Raw genomic sequence first — 11,095 nt, forward strand, 5'->3', positions numbered from 1 at the left:
GCAGTGGACAGATGTTATCTTGATGAGCCATTACAATTACAACCAAATTTGATATTCGCACGCAATTTAGTGGGAATATATTAGGTGTAACACACGTTGGTGGAGACGTAAAGTTATTTTGAAAGACGTAGAAAGATGTTAATTGGTGGAGGTGAAAGGAAGGTAGAAGGGTTATTTTTAAAGACGTAAAAATATTGTTTAAAAAATTATCATGATTTTGCTTAAGGTATAATAGTTGGTTTGCAGCTTATAATTTTCGGTGCCCACCGTTGGGCCAACAAAGTAAGGGGTATTTGGCTTGTAGTGACTAATTTGTAGTTATTTTTTAATTTTAATCTCTAAATTAATAAGTATGGAATCTAAAATAAAGTTTTAGTTTTCGTATTTAATAATTTAGAGACTAAAATAAGATAAAATAGATAGCGTAAAAATTAGTCTGCATAACCAAACAGCTCCGGACGCAATAATATGGCATATTTTTATTTAAGGTCGACGGATGAATATGACTGATATTATATTTGGTTTATATATTTATTTGGACTCGAATACTTAACTCTTTACTCCGTATGTCGGATTTGTGATATTCTTGGGATACGGATACGAATATAGCATCGGATATTGAACGTCCTCGATTTGGTTAGCAGACTGCAGACCTAGCAGGCTAGCAACCATTCTAGCTCCGAATTCGGAGCAGGCGAGGGCGAACTGACCGAGGCGAGGACGATCACTGTCCATGTCCATGGAGGCGGCGGTTGGGGCGGAGTTCGGACCTCATCTGCATCCCGCTCTCGGGTTCAGACACAGCCAGCGCCGTGTCTTTTTTTGCTGTTGGCGCCTGCATCCGCCCCGGCCGGCCTCGCTTGGCCTCTGCGGTGGCGGGGGAGCCCGTCCCCGCGGCGCTATCCCCGTCGCGGATGGCGACCAGCGGCGGCGGCTGCGAGAGCTCGAGGCGGAGGCGGAGGCGGAAGCTGGATCGATCTTGGGTCCTCCGAGGAGCAGCCCCCGCGAGGTGGGAAACCTGCTATCCCCGGCCCGGCCCTCGCTCGTCGTCCCTGCCAATCCCAGGACTCACTCATAGGCTCCTGGTTGCCCGTGCAGGTGAGGGAGGAGATGGCCCGGTGCTTCGACCTCGTCCGCCGCCTCGGTAGGGGCGCCGTCTACCTCGGCTCCTCCAGGGTCCCGCCCACGCACCCGCACTTCCTCCAAACCACCGAGCTCGCCAGAGAGGCAATCAGTACTACTATAGCAATCTACTAGCATTGACATGTTGCTAGTTTCAGCAGCAGATTCTTGACTGAAGTGTTAGAGAACGCCGTAAACAAAATCTATTCAGACATGAGCCAATACATTGAATTCGACTGCAAGTAGCTGTAGACATGAGTCATTGGCATTGTGCACCATATCTTTCTGCATTTATGGGTTGTTTGGTTTCTAGAGACTAATTTTTAATCCTTTTATTTTATTCCATTTTAGTCCTTAAATTACTAAATACGGAATCTAAATAGAGTTTTAGTTTCCGTATTTAGCAATTTAGGGACTAAAATAAAATAAAATGGAGAGACTAAAAATTAGTCCCTAGATACCAAACACCCCCTTACTCAGCCACCTGTCTTTGCATCGACAGATAGCTCGGCTGCTCGGCTGCACCACATGGACGGGAGCCGGCCCTGGGCTCATGGATGCTGCCATCCAAGGCGCCTTTGAGGCAGACAAGCCTGTCGGTGGCTTGAAGATTGCAAAGGAAGCGGGTGAATGGACAAGCTCAGGCTTCCATCCTTACCTGCCACCGGAGACCTACCTCACATGCAGGTACCTGAATTTTCTGAGGATGCAAAATAAGATTCACCACAGCTTATGAGACATGGTGATCGCTATGCGCTAAGCTGAATTTCAGGTTCTTCTCTGCGAGGAAGCATGGCCTGGTGGATGCTGCGGTGCGGAGCAGCTCTACTGACAGAACCGCTGTGGTTGCGCTGCCAGGAGGGGTTGGGACGCTGGACGAGCTGTTTGAGATCTTGGCGCTGATTCAACTAGAGAGGATCGGGTCAGCGCTCCCGGTCCCGGTCTTGCTTCTCAACTACGATTCTTATTACTCCAAGCTTTTGGAATTTCTGAATGACTGCCAGGAGTGGGGCACGGTTGCTCCGGGCGAAGTTGCATCACTTTGGAAGGTTTGTGATGGGAATCATGAAGCTTTGGAGTACCTGGCAGAGTTCTACGGTGTTCCCCATAACGAGAGAGAATATTAAATAACACCACAGTTGAAGAACCAAAGAGTTTCATATGCCACGAGCTGAGGACAAAATATTTGCAAGAGTTTTCTTGCTTCTTTTTACTCCTGTGCAGGAGGACAAATAATTGTTGAGCTGTTGAGTTTTCCATGTGGAGATGCTCTCAAGGCATATTAGCAACAGAAGCAACATTTAGAACAGACAACAATTTCCAGACCAGTCGCATGTTGTACACTTTCTGTTGACTGATTGACAGAGATGATGAATGCAGACGATTTACGTTTAAACCTTGCATGCCATTTTTTCTTTAGTTAATGACAGTTAACTAAATAGGAGCATTAGTATTTAGTAGAAGGAACTATGCTATGCAGATTCTCTTCAGATTTGGTCTGCTGCAGCTGGTTTTTCTCTGTAGAAGTTTGTTTTGTTGGTATAATTATTGGGCTCATGGAAGATGAACGGGGTGATTGTGAGTTGTGACTCATCATCGGCTCTATAACGCCATTCTTTGCTCCAAGGATGAAGCAACATGCGTTGTAAAATTACTTCTTTCACCTGAAGTTTACCTTTCGGCCATTCTGTTCAAGATGTTTACTGGAAACAAACATGGAAGAGTAACCGGACGGTATACATGCCTCCAGACTTTTGGCCTGTGACCTGGACAGCTGGTGATGTTTCAACAGAGATCTGGCACAACAACTCGATAGCTGCATACTGACTGCTGAGCTGTACAGATTACAAGGAGTGCAGAATAGACTTGTTTATTGTACAACAAAGTATAACAAGCTCGAACTGAAAGTTGGTTTTGTTGAAGGCCAGAGCAATGTTGTCGTCGTTATTCCAGAAGGCAGTGGTGATATTTAGCCTAGCAAGCCTACATTTTTTGGGTTTTGCAAGTCATTGCAGAAAATTTCGGCTTCAAACATGCAGCAGAATACATGGAAATGTTCAATGGGTAATGGCATAAAATCTGCTCCTTGTGCTAGCTCTAAAGAAGAGCAGGAAACTAAATTAAGATCTGATAGAGAGTAGAGACGCAGCAGCTTTCAAGCCCCCTAGTGATCAGACACCAGCAACTTCTTATGGACAAGAGTTCAAGAATTGTCCTCTGCCGAAAGATCTCTTCTGACGGAAGAGCAGTTAAAGTCATAATTTGTTCTAGTGTTAAAACTCAGTGAATTGAGGCCACGAAGGCAAACAACAATTTATAGACCAAATCCATTGGTAAGACTGTATTACGAAAGATGAAAGGCATGTTTGGTTCGTTACCTCAATTGCCACACTTTGCCTAACTTTTCTGTCTAAGATTAATTATTCAATTTGGACGACTAACATTAGACAAAGTGTGGCACATTTAGCCACAAACCAAACATGCCCGAAGTTCATTAAAGTCCTGGTGGTGGAACCAACAGTTGCCCAATGCTCTTTTCATGAATGAGCCTTGTCATCTGCTCTTGGCAACAAAGCCATGCCTTGATTACATTTTCTTTCACACACACACTTCATCTCTTCTAAATCGCTTCCAATGGTTTGAAGATGTTTTCATATGCCATGATTCATCTGTGGCATTAGTTGATGAATGCTCCACATGTAGCGCCTTATGTGACATTGAGTCTACCTCCCAGATCAAAGGAAATCGTGATGCCACCAAGTGCTCTATCTTCATCAGGTTTTCCCTCTGATAATGCTGTTCCAGCTCGTCGCTGGGAATAAACATAAGCAGAGGGCACTTGATCGCTGATAGATGTGTAAGGCCTTCTGAAAGACAAGGTAAAATCTTCAGATTGGTATCAAGCAACAATTTAGAACAATCCTGATTGAGCTTGGTATCAAGTGGTAGGCCTTCTAACACACATCAATTAACGAGCCCAAAAGATTGCAAATTCTCAAAACAGGAGCTCTCAAGTCTCGAGTAACTATGGTGGCGGTCTAGCGACAAGGCGGCGACTATAGGAAGTCATTCTCAATAGAGGGTTTTATCACATTATCAACATTTGTATAGAAAACAGCGTATATAGAGTTTCAGCCCCATGAAACTCTCTCTTCATTAACATGCATATCATATCATCATTTTTGCTACTCCCTACGCTCTAAAATAGTATTCATTTTAGCTCTTGATTTTTATATTTATATTCAACTAGATCATAATAAATGTAAACATATATATAGAAAATATACACCAAAATGCATGAATGCAGTAAAAAAGGCAAAACAATTTTATAAGGTTAGATATTAGATTATCATCTTGTTTCTCTCTTAAATCCTTTTGTCTTGGATCCCATGTATGAGAAACTCTTGCATAAGAGACCACCTCTTTTACTTTTGATGTCTTTCTTATCCATGTTTGGTTATTTGTATTCTATGTGTATTGGAGTGTATTGAGAGTGAGATTGAGATTGGTTCTGACTTAGGGCCTATTCGTTTCGCATGGTTCCTTTAATAATTACTATAAGTTTTGGAAATTTAGAATTAATCCTGATCTGTTCCAGCAGAAACGAACGAGTCCTTACTATGGATTTAATCCGACTCAATTTCGTCCAATCCATATGGATTAACAATTTAACATATAAACAAACAAGCCCAAAACTGCCATGTTCTATGACAAATTCAAAATCAAATTTTTGGTATATTTTTTTTTAAAAAAGGAGTTAAAGGTGGGACCAGAGGCTGCACTTTGGCAGTACGGTAAACAGGAACTGGGGGATCGACCAAAAAAATACTCGAAAGACTACATAAAACTCGTTCAAATTCAGTTCCCATACAAGCAGTATACATAAAAACTTTGCCCCATGCCCCAATCGAGTCATGTACTTAAAATCAAACAAGGTCGTAGAAATGCTCATGCCCCAATTGTCAACCTGTCTCAGTTGACGAGACTCAACTCCCAAGCAATCCCCAGTCAGGTAACTTCAGTCACTGTACGCAGAAGCGAAGGCGGCCCGCCAGGACAGATCGTCGTCCGGCGTCCTCTCGTTCTCGTGGTGGTAGAAGGCACCCAAAGCCGACTCCGGCAGCCGGCTCTCCGCAAGGTGCACCTTCATCGTCTCCAGCTCCATCTCGTGCTTCTTCCTCAGCTTCTCCAGCTGCTTCTTCAGCTTCTCGTTCTCTTGCAACAACGCGGCAGTCCTCTCCTGCGAAACGGTGGAAGCACACAATTGAGTTGTACGATAACTAGACAAGAACACCAAATGACTAGTTTTAAGTTTGAACTGACCTTTTCTAGTGTAGATGCTTCCTCGGTTTCTCTCAATCTGACGAGCAGTTCTCCAGCAGCATGAACAGCTTCGGCAGTGTCTCGCAGCTGAATGCGGAGCCTTCTGTTTTGTTCTTTCAGCTGAGCCCTCTCCTTTTCTCGGTCGATTCTCACCGTGGAGAGCTCGGCGGCGAGGGCAGCAGCGAAGGCCGTCCCACAGCCCTTCCTGCCTGCTCTGGCAGCCGCCCTCTTCACCTCAGAGATCGCCTCCATCACTCGGCGGTGCTTCTCGAGAAGATCATTATACAGCTCCTGCAGCTCAACATAATGCTCAACCATCCTGGCGTGGCCGTACATCGCTCGTTGAAGAGCGTCATCTAGCTCTGCTGTGCACTTCTTCTCGTTGCAGAGCTCCATCTCGGTCTTCTCTGCGTGCATCCTGTTTGATTCTAGATCGACCCTCAACTCTTCGGTAAGTGAAATCCACTTGCTCTCAGACTCCATCCATTTCTGCCTTTCTTTGTCAAGTTCATACTCCTGGTCTGTGCTGCCGTTCCTTAACTGGTCAAGAAGGCTACCAGTAGTTGATACAGTAGTCTGGTTTTTGAGTTGCTCCCTCAGACTCTGGATTTCAGCAAGAAGTACCTCCCTCTCATTCACACTGAGTGAGACAGAAACCTTGCCTTCACTAGTTAGTTCTTCTGACCTGTTCTTATATTGGTCAATCTGCAACAACAACAGATGAAAATGTAAATGAAAGGGAAATAACTGTCTCAAGTGTATTTGATTCATCTCTGTGCATACCAAACTGCTCAGCTCCTGGATCTTTGCTCTTTGTTCTTCGCATAAAGCTTCAAGCTCAGTTTCTCTCTTGGAAGCAATTTCCTTAGTTATGTTGCCATCCTAGTCAAATTAAATGGTTAAGTAGATGAGACAAATCGAATAAAAAAATAGTTCAATCATATTCCAAAGGCAAACCTTAATCTGTTTGTCTAAATTTACGTTTTCTGTCTGATTATCATTTGTGTTCATTGGCTTCTTGCAGAATGAACAAAGGTTGTTTCCTTGGTCCTCTGGTAGAGCCTGAACAGCTGAACTGATTTTTGCTACTGACTGACGAGCGAAATGGTCAAATGAAAGACCAATAAATGATTTTCTTGGGGCTGGATTCTGTTGATGGTACTCTATAATGTGCAAGCCACGTTGAAGACTTGCAGCCAGTGAGTCAGTGGGGCTAAGCTTGCTTGATTGTAGAGAGGAACGAAATGCACTATTTGTACACATTTCAACATTTCTATCACCTGGGCTGTCTGATATTCTAATCTTGCTTGGTGATAGCCCCAGTGAAGTGATGCTCATTCTTGCCTTGTTGTGGATCTTTGGAGAAGAGCACAATGTTGGATCCTGAATAGGTGATAACCGTGTGGAGGCAATAATTGATAGATTAGATTTTCTGTCAGAACCGAGGTCTTCATTAGCATTTGTATTGTTAGATACTTCTTTTTGCTCTTCCTGTTGTGGACCTTCAAAATCATCTATGATTACTTGATCATCTTCACTTCTTCCCACAGAACAAGGAGTGCTTTCGTCTCCACTTTCTGCATCCATAAAGTCATCCAATGTATCTTCAGATGAAGAGTGAATCTTGCTAATTTGATCACGCAGTTCTTGCACATCTTCTTCATCAACATCCATTTCTTCCTCTGAATCAACTTCTATGTGAGGAAAGATAAGAGAGCGGTTGAGGCTCACTCGCAAAGTATGCAAACTTTCACGGGCACTTTGTGCACTGAAGTACCTAGCCTTGCAAGTTGTGGTGTCTCCAGACTTTGTTCTTATGAGTTCATCCTGCAAAAAGTTGAACAATTAGCATGTCTGTGTAGATTGTAGGTAATTCTACATGCTTTTGAGTTCTGAGGTGTACCTTTAACTGACGTATCTGATCGCTCAAACCATTAACATCATCTTCTGATATCTCATTTATCACAGGTTTGTTTGGCATTAGCTTTGCTCGCTCACCAAATCTTAGTGTACTTAAAGTTCCAGATCTGCATCTGCAATTCCCAATGTACTGATCAACACAAGAATATGTAATAAAAGGCATAAAAGGAAGACAAGAACAGAAAATACCTGTGCTCTGAAGAAATCGAACACAAAAATATAACCCTGGAGTTGCCACCTAGTGTATCCTTCAGCACATGTGTCAAACGGGATTGCTCATATGGTAAATCAACTTTATGTGACTCTGGAGTTTCTGAAAGAACGTTAACTAGTTTCCTGAAATGACAACGTGCAGATGTGAGGCTTTGGCTTTTGTAAATATTTTCTTCACAGTGGACTATCTCGATCATACATTTTTTTTCTTAAAAAAGGGCAATTTGGCATATTGCATTCAGAGGTCCATAGGGCATCAAGATAGGAAAACTAATCTAGGTGCACCAAGAAAAATAATAGAAATGATGAACAGTGATCTTGATATAACTGAATCAAATTCATAGTGAAAAAATATCAAAGAAGCAATTACAGATTTACATACCCAAGCCTTGAAAGAGACTTCTTAAGATGTCTTTCTTCCTTTGTGGAATGCTTTGCTGCACCAAGTTCATCAGTGTCAGGACCAGCGAGGTCAACAAAGGTGATTCTGCTAGTTCTTGAGCTGCTAAACCCATTTGATGAACCCTGTAATGTTAATTGAAGAAGTAAATCCAAAAGATAATTAAGCAGATGTACATCCCATAAACATGTGATATATTTATTATAATAAGACAGAACAAAGGTGAAATCCTGAGATTTAGAAAGGCTGACAGCTACTACAATATGCAACAAAGAACAGAGAACTAGCAAAATAAAAAAAATAGCATGTACCTTGCTCCATGCTTCAATAACGCAGGTGAATATCACATGAGAGCGGGAACTTTTTAAGTTCATACTGGTGGTACCAACTTTTCTGTTTGACAGTCCCTGTAAAGAAAAATTAACTCAGTTATCATGAGAACACTAATCCAAAGAACAGTCCTACTATCGAAAGAAGAATCCTTACATAACAGACTAATCAATAGTAGCCACAAGCCCACAACCAATGGCAGAACCAGCAATTTTGATTAAGGGGGTCCAGACAAATATGATGACACATCTAAGTGTGATAATATATACATGTGTGTCTCAACAACCTTTTCAATATTTTTACATATGTAGTTAGTATTTATAAATAAAAAACATAACATTATGAACAATGGGTGAATGATACATTGTTGTGCTAAAAATTAAAATATTTATAGAGGTATTAAAAATGTTTCCAGATAAATGACTTTAGAAAAACTAATCAACCACTCCAATTTAGAATTTGTTTAGTCATTTCTATATTGCCAATTTGCAAATTCAATAGCAATAATTGTCAGACAAGCTTGCAAATTCATTGTTCGTGCCTGATCAGAGCATCCACAGTCTAAGAACATAGAGAGAGCAACATGAACTGGAAGTTATCTTATACCTTCATCAAGATCTGACTGATATCATCTGCTGTTGACACGTATTCATCAGTCAAGTTCTCAACATGGATACCATTGCTAGCGTTCTCTCTTATCTAAAAAGGGTGAAGTTCAATGAGATATCTGCATAAACCAACAGCATGCAATTTCAGGATAATTTTCTTGTCGAATAATGTACCTGTAGGTCACGCTGAGATGGTTCCAACAGATCATTGATCTGCTCGTTATGTACCTGCAACAATTTGGAAAAGCAAATCATATATATTATTTCTGATTTAAGCTCTAGAAACCGTTTCCAAGACACGGTTCAGTTGAAAACAACCAAATTACTGCACACCTCGAGGAACGAGCAACGGCACTGGTAGCTCGTCTGCTTCTCAGGAGAACTCTCTCCCATCTACACAGGGAAAGAGCAACGCCAAGTCAACAAACAAGATCACTCAAAGTTTACCAAAAAAGGAAGTACTGGTGAAGAATTTCCTTACTCTTTGGATCCGAGAGAACAGGTTCTGGAAAACCCGAGGAACAACGCCGCGGTCAGCATGGTCAGAGCCACTGTCAACCATGGCGCCGAGAGGGCCCCACATGGTGTATGTCTTCCCGGTGCCACTCTAGTAGCATCGGACACATACAAAGCATCAGGAACCTAGGAGCAGAGAACAGGAACCTAGGAGCAGAGAACACGAAACGTACTACTTGGATCAGTAGTAGTACCTGGCCATAGCAGACGAGGGAGGTGTTGAATCCGGCCATAGCATTCTCGATCATGGGCAATCCCACCAGATCAAACGCATCGGCCTGCAAACAACCACCAATTCGCAGAATTCGTTGAGTCGCGCACCATTGGACATGCTACTTGGTGTAATGGGGTTTAAAGCTTGCTGGTATACCTGAGAGGCCCTGTCGTCGAGGACGCCATCCACTGGGAAGGACCGGTCGCCGACAGCGACTGAGTCTGGGGCGGTCTTGCGGACGAACCACAGATCCTTGCCGTTCACCGGCCGGCTCACCGTCGGCCGCACCCTCACCACCACCTGCGCGCAACCCCACACATGAGGAACAAGCTCGCAACCCTCCCGACATCTCAAATTACCATGGTAGGAAGCCGAATCGGGTGAAGACATGCATGGTACAGTACCTTGACGAAGCGCTCGTCGTCCGCTGGCGCGGTCGTAGGGGCTGTGGAGTGATCCTCCTCGGCGGTGGCCGCCGGTTGAGCCGCAGCCGCAGCCGCAGCCGCTGGGTGCTTGGGGCGCGGCGAGGAGGTGCCCTTGGCGGGCGACGCCGGCGGCGTGGAGGCGAGGTTGGGGTGGAGGTTCTCCTGGTCGACGGCGTGCGGGGATGCGGCGCCAGCGAAGGCGGAAAGCGAGCGCGACGCCTGCCGCTTCAGGTTCCGCCGCACCATCTCCATGGCCTCTTACTGCTGCTGTGTATTACTCCGGCGAGACGCTGATCAGCTAGCGGAATCAAGGGAAGAGAATCGTGAGTGGAGAGGAGTGTGGAAGGGAGGAGGAGACGCTTCTCGCTTGATTGGAAAGATGAAATGCGGGGCGGATGTGCGTGGCTGTCCGTCCGTTGGAATTTAATTCGAAAACTTTTGAAACGGGGGAGGCGGCGGGGTGGAAAACGTTAGCTTTAGCGGTTGGCTCGATCCGACCGGCTCATCCGTGATGGACGGTCGTGCGCTGGGCCACGTGGGCTCGTAGGCTGTCACGCGGGGTTACCGGACCGGAACTAGCCGTTGGGGGAGCGGTGTTCAGCGTCCGCGCCCAATCTTACCTATTCGCATTCTGAACTTGCATTCTGAAACCCTCTCAAATCTCTTTCGACTATATGGTTCACGTTCTGAACTTGCCTTCGTTCGTTACTAGTTCGGTTATCCCTATCCCATGTGTATTGTTCTGAACTATTCCTATCATGATTGTTTACCTATTTTATATAAAATTTTCATCAGGTGGAATAATTTTGGGTCCAATCCTGGACAACCGAACAGACCCTCAATCCCACTCAATCCGCATGCATTGAGAGTGAACAATCACTTACTATTAAGAGGCCACATGCATGTCCACAAGGGGACAAGGGCAAGGCCATGCCCCCACCCCATGACCTGCCCTCGGTCCGACATTGGCGCTGCCACCCCTCGACCTCTATCGGTGCAACCGGAAGGAACAACCCCACTCCTC

General features: G+C 44.3%; 2 protein-coding genes across 3 annotated transcripts; one reads left to right on the top strand and one right to left on the bottom strand.

The window, feature by feature from the left end:
* The first annotated feature begins 556 nt into the window (after nucleotides 1-556).
* Nucleotides 557-3,481, top strand: LOC100284461 (decarboxylase family protein). 2 transcript variants are annotated; one of them, XM_035967737.1, is made up of 4 exons: nucleotides 557-1,009; nucleotides 1,099-1,227; nucleotides 1,625-1,809; nucleotides 1,895-3,481. In XM_035967737.1, exons 1-4 carry the CDS (start codon nucleotides 734-736, stop codon nucleotides 2,247-2,249), a joined length of 945 nt encoding a protein of 314 aa, XP_035823630.1. In that variant the 5' UTR covers nucleotides 557-733; the 3' UTR covers nucleotides 2,250-3,481. The 2 variants fall into 2 exon arrangements, with proteins under 2 accessions (XP_035823630.1, NP_001150828.2); NM_001157356.2 differs by having other exon boundaries at nucleotides 672-1,009; nucleotides 1,099-1,176; nucleotides 1,895-2,521.
* Nucleotides 3,482-4,919: 1,438 nt separating this feature from the next.
* On the bottom strand, nucleotides 4,920-10,496 carry LOC542638 (kinesin-related protein13). Its single transcript, NM_001308459.1, has 15 exons — nucleotides 10,051-10,496; nucleotides 9,803-9,946; nucleotides 9,627-9,710; nucleotides 9,398-9,523; nucleotides 9,250-9,309; nucleotides 9,091-9,144; nucleotides 8,915-9,007; nucleotides 8,290-8,385; nucleotides 7,961-8,103; nucleotides 7,555-7,701; nucleotides 7,349-7,478; nucleotides 6,403-7,272; nucleotides 6,229-6,327; nucleotides 5,446-6,150; nucleotides 4,920-5,362 (listed from the first exon to the last, which is right to left on the bottom strand). The coding sequence occupies exons 1-15, from the start codon at nucleotides 10,321-10,323 to the stop codon at nucleotides 5,141-5,143; spliced, it is 3,246 nt and encodes a 1,081-aa protein (NP_001295388.1). The 5' UTR covers nucleotides 10,324-10,496; the 3' UTR covers nucleotides 4,920-5,140.
* Nucleotides 10,497-11,095: the final 599 nt, after the last annotated feature.

Source organism: Zea mays, chromosome 1, assembly GCF_902167145.1.
Source record: "Zea mays cultivar B73 chromosome 1, Zm-B73-REFERENCE-NAM-5.0, whole genome shotgun sequence".
Lineage (NCBI taxonomy): Eukaryota > Viridiplantae > Streptophyta > Magnoliopsida > Poales > Poaceae > Zea > Zea mays.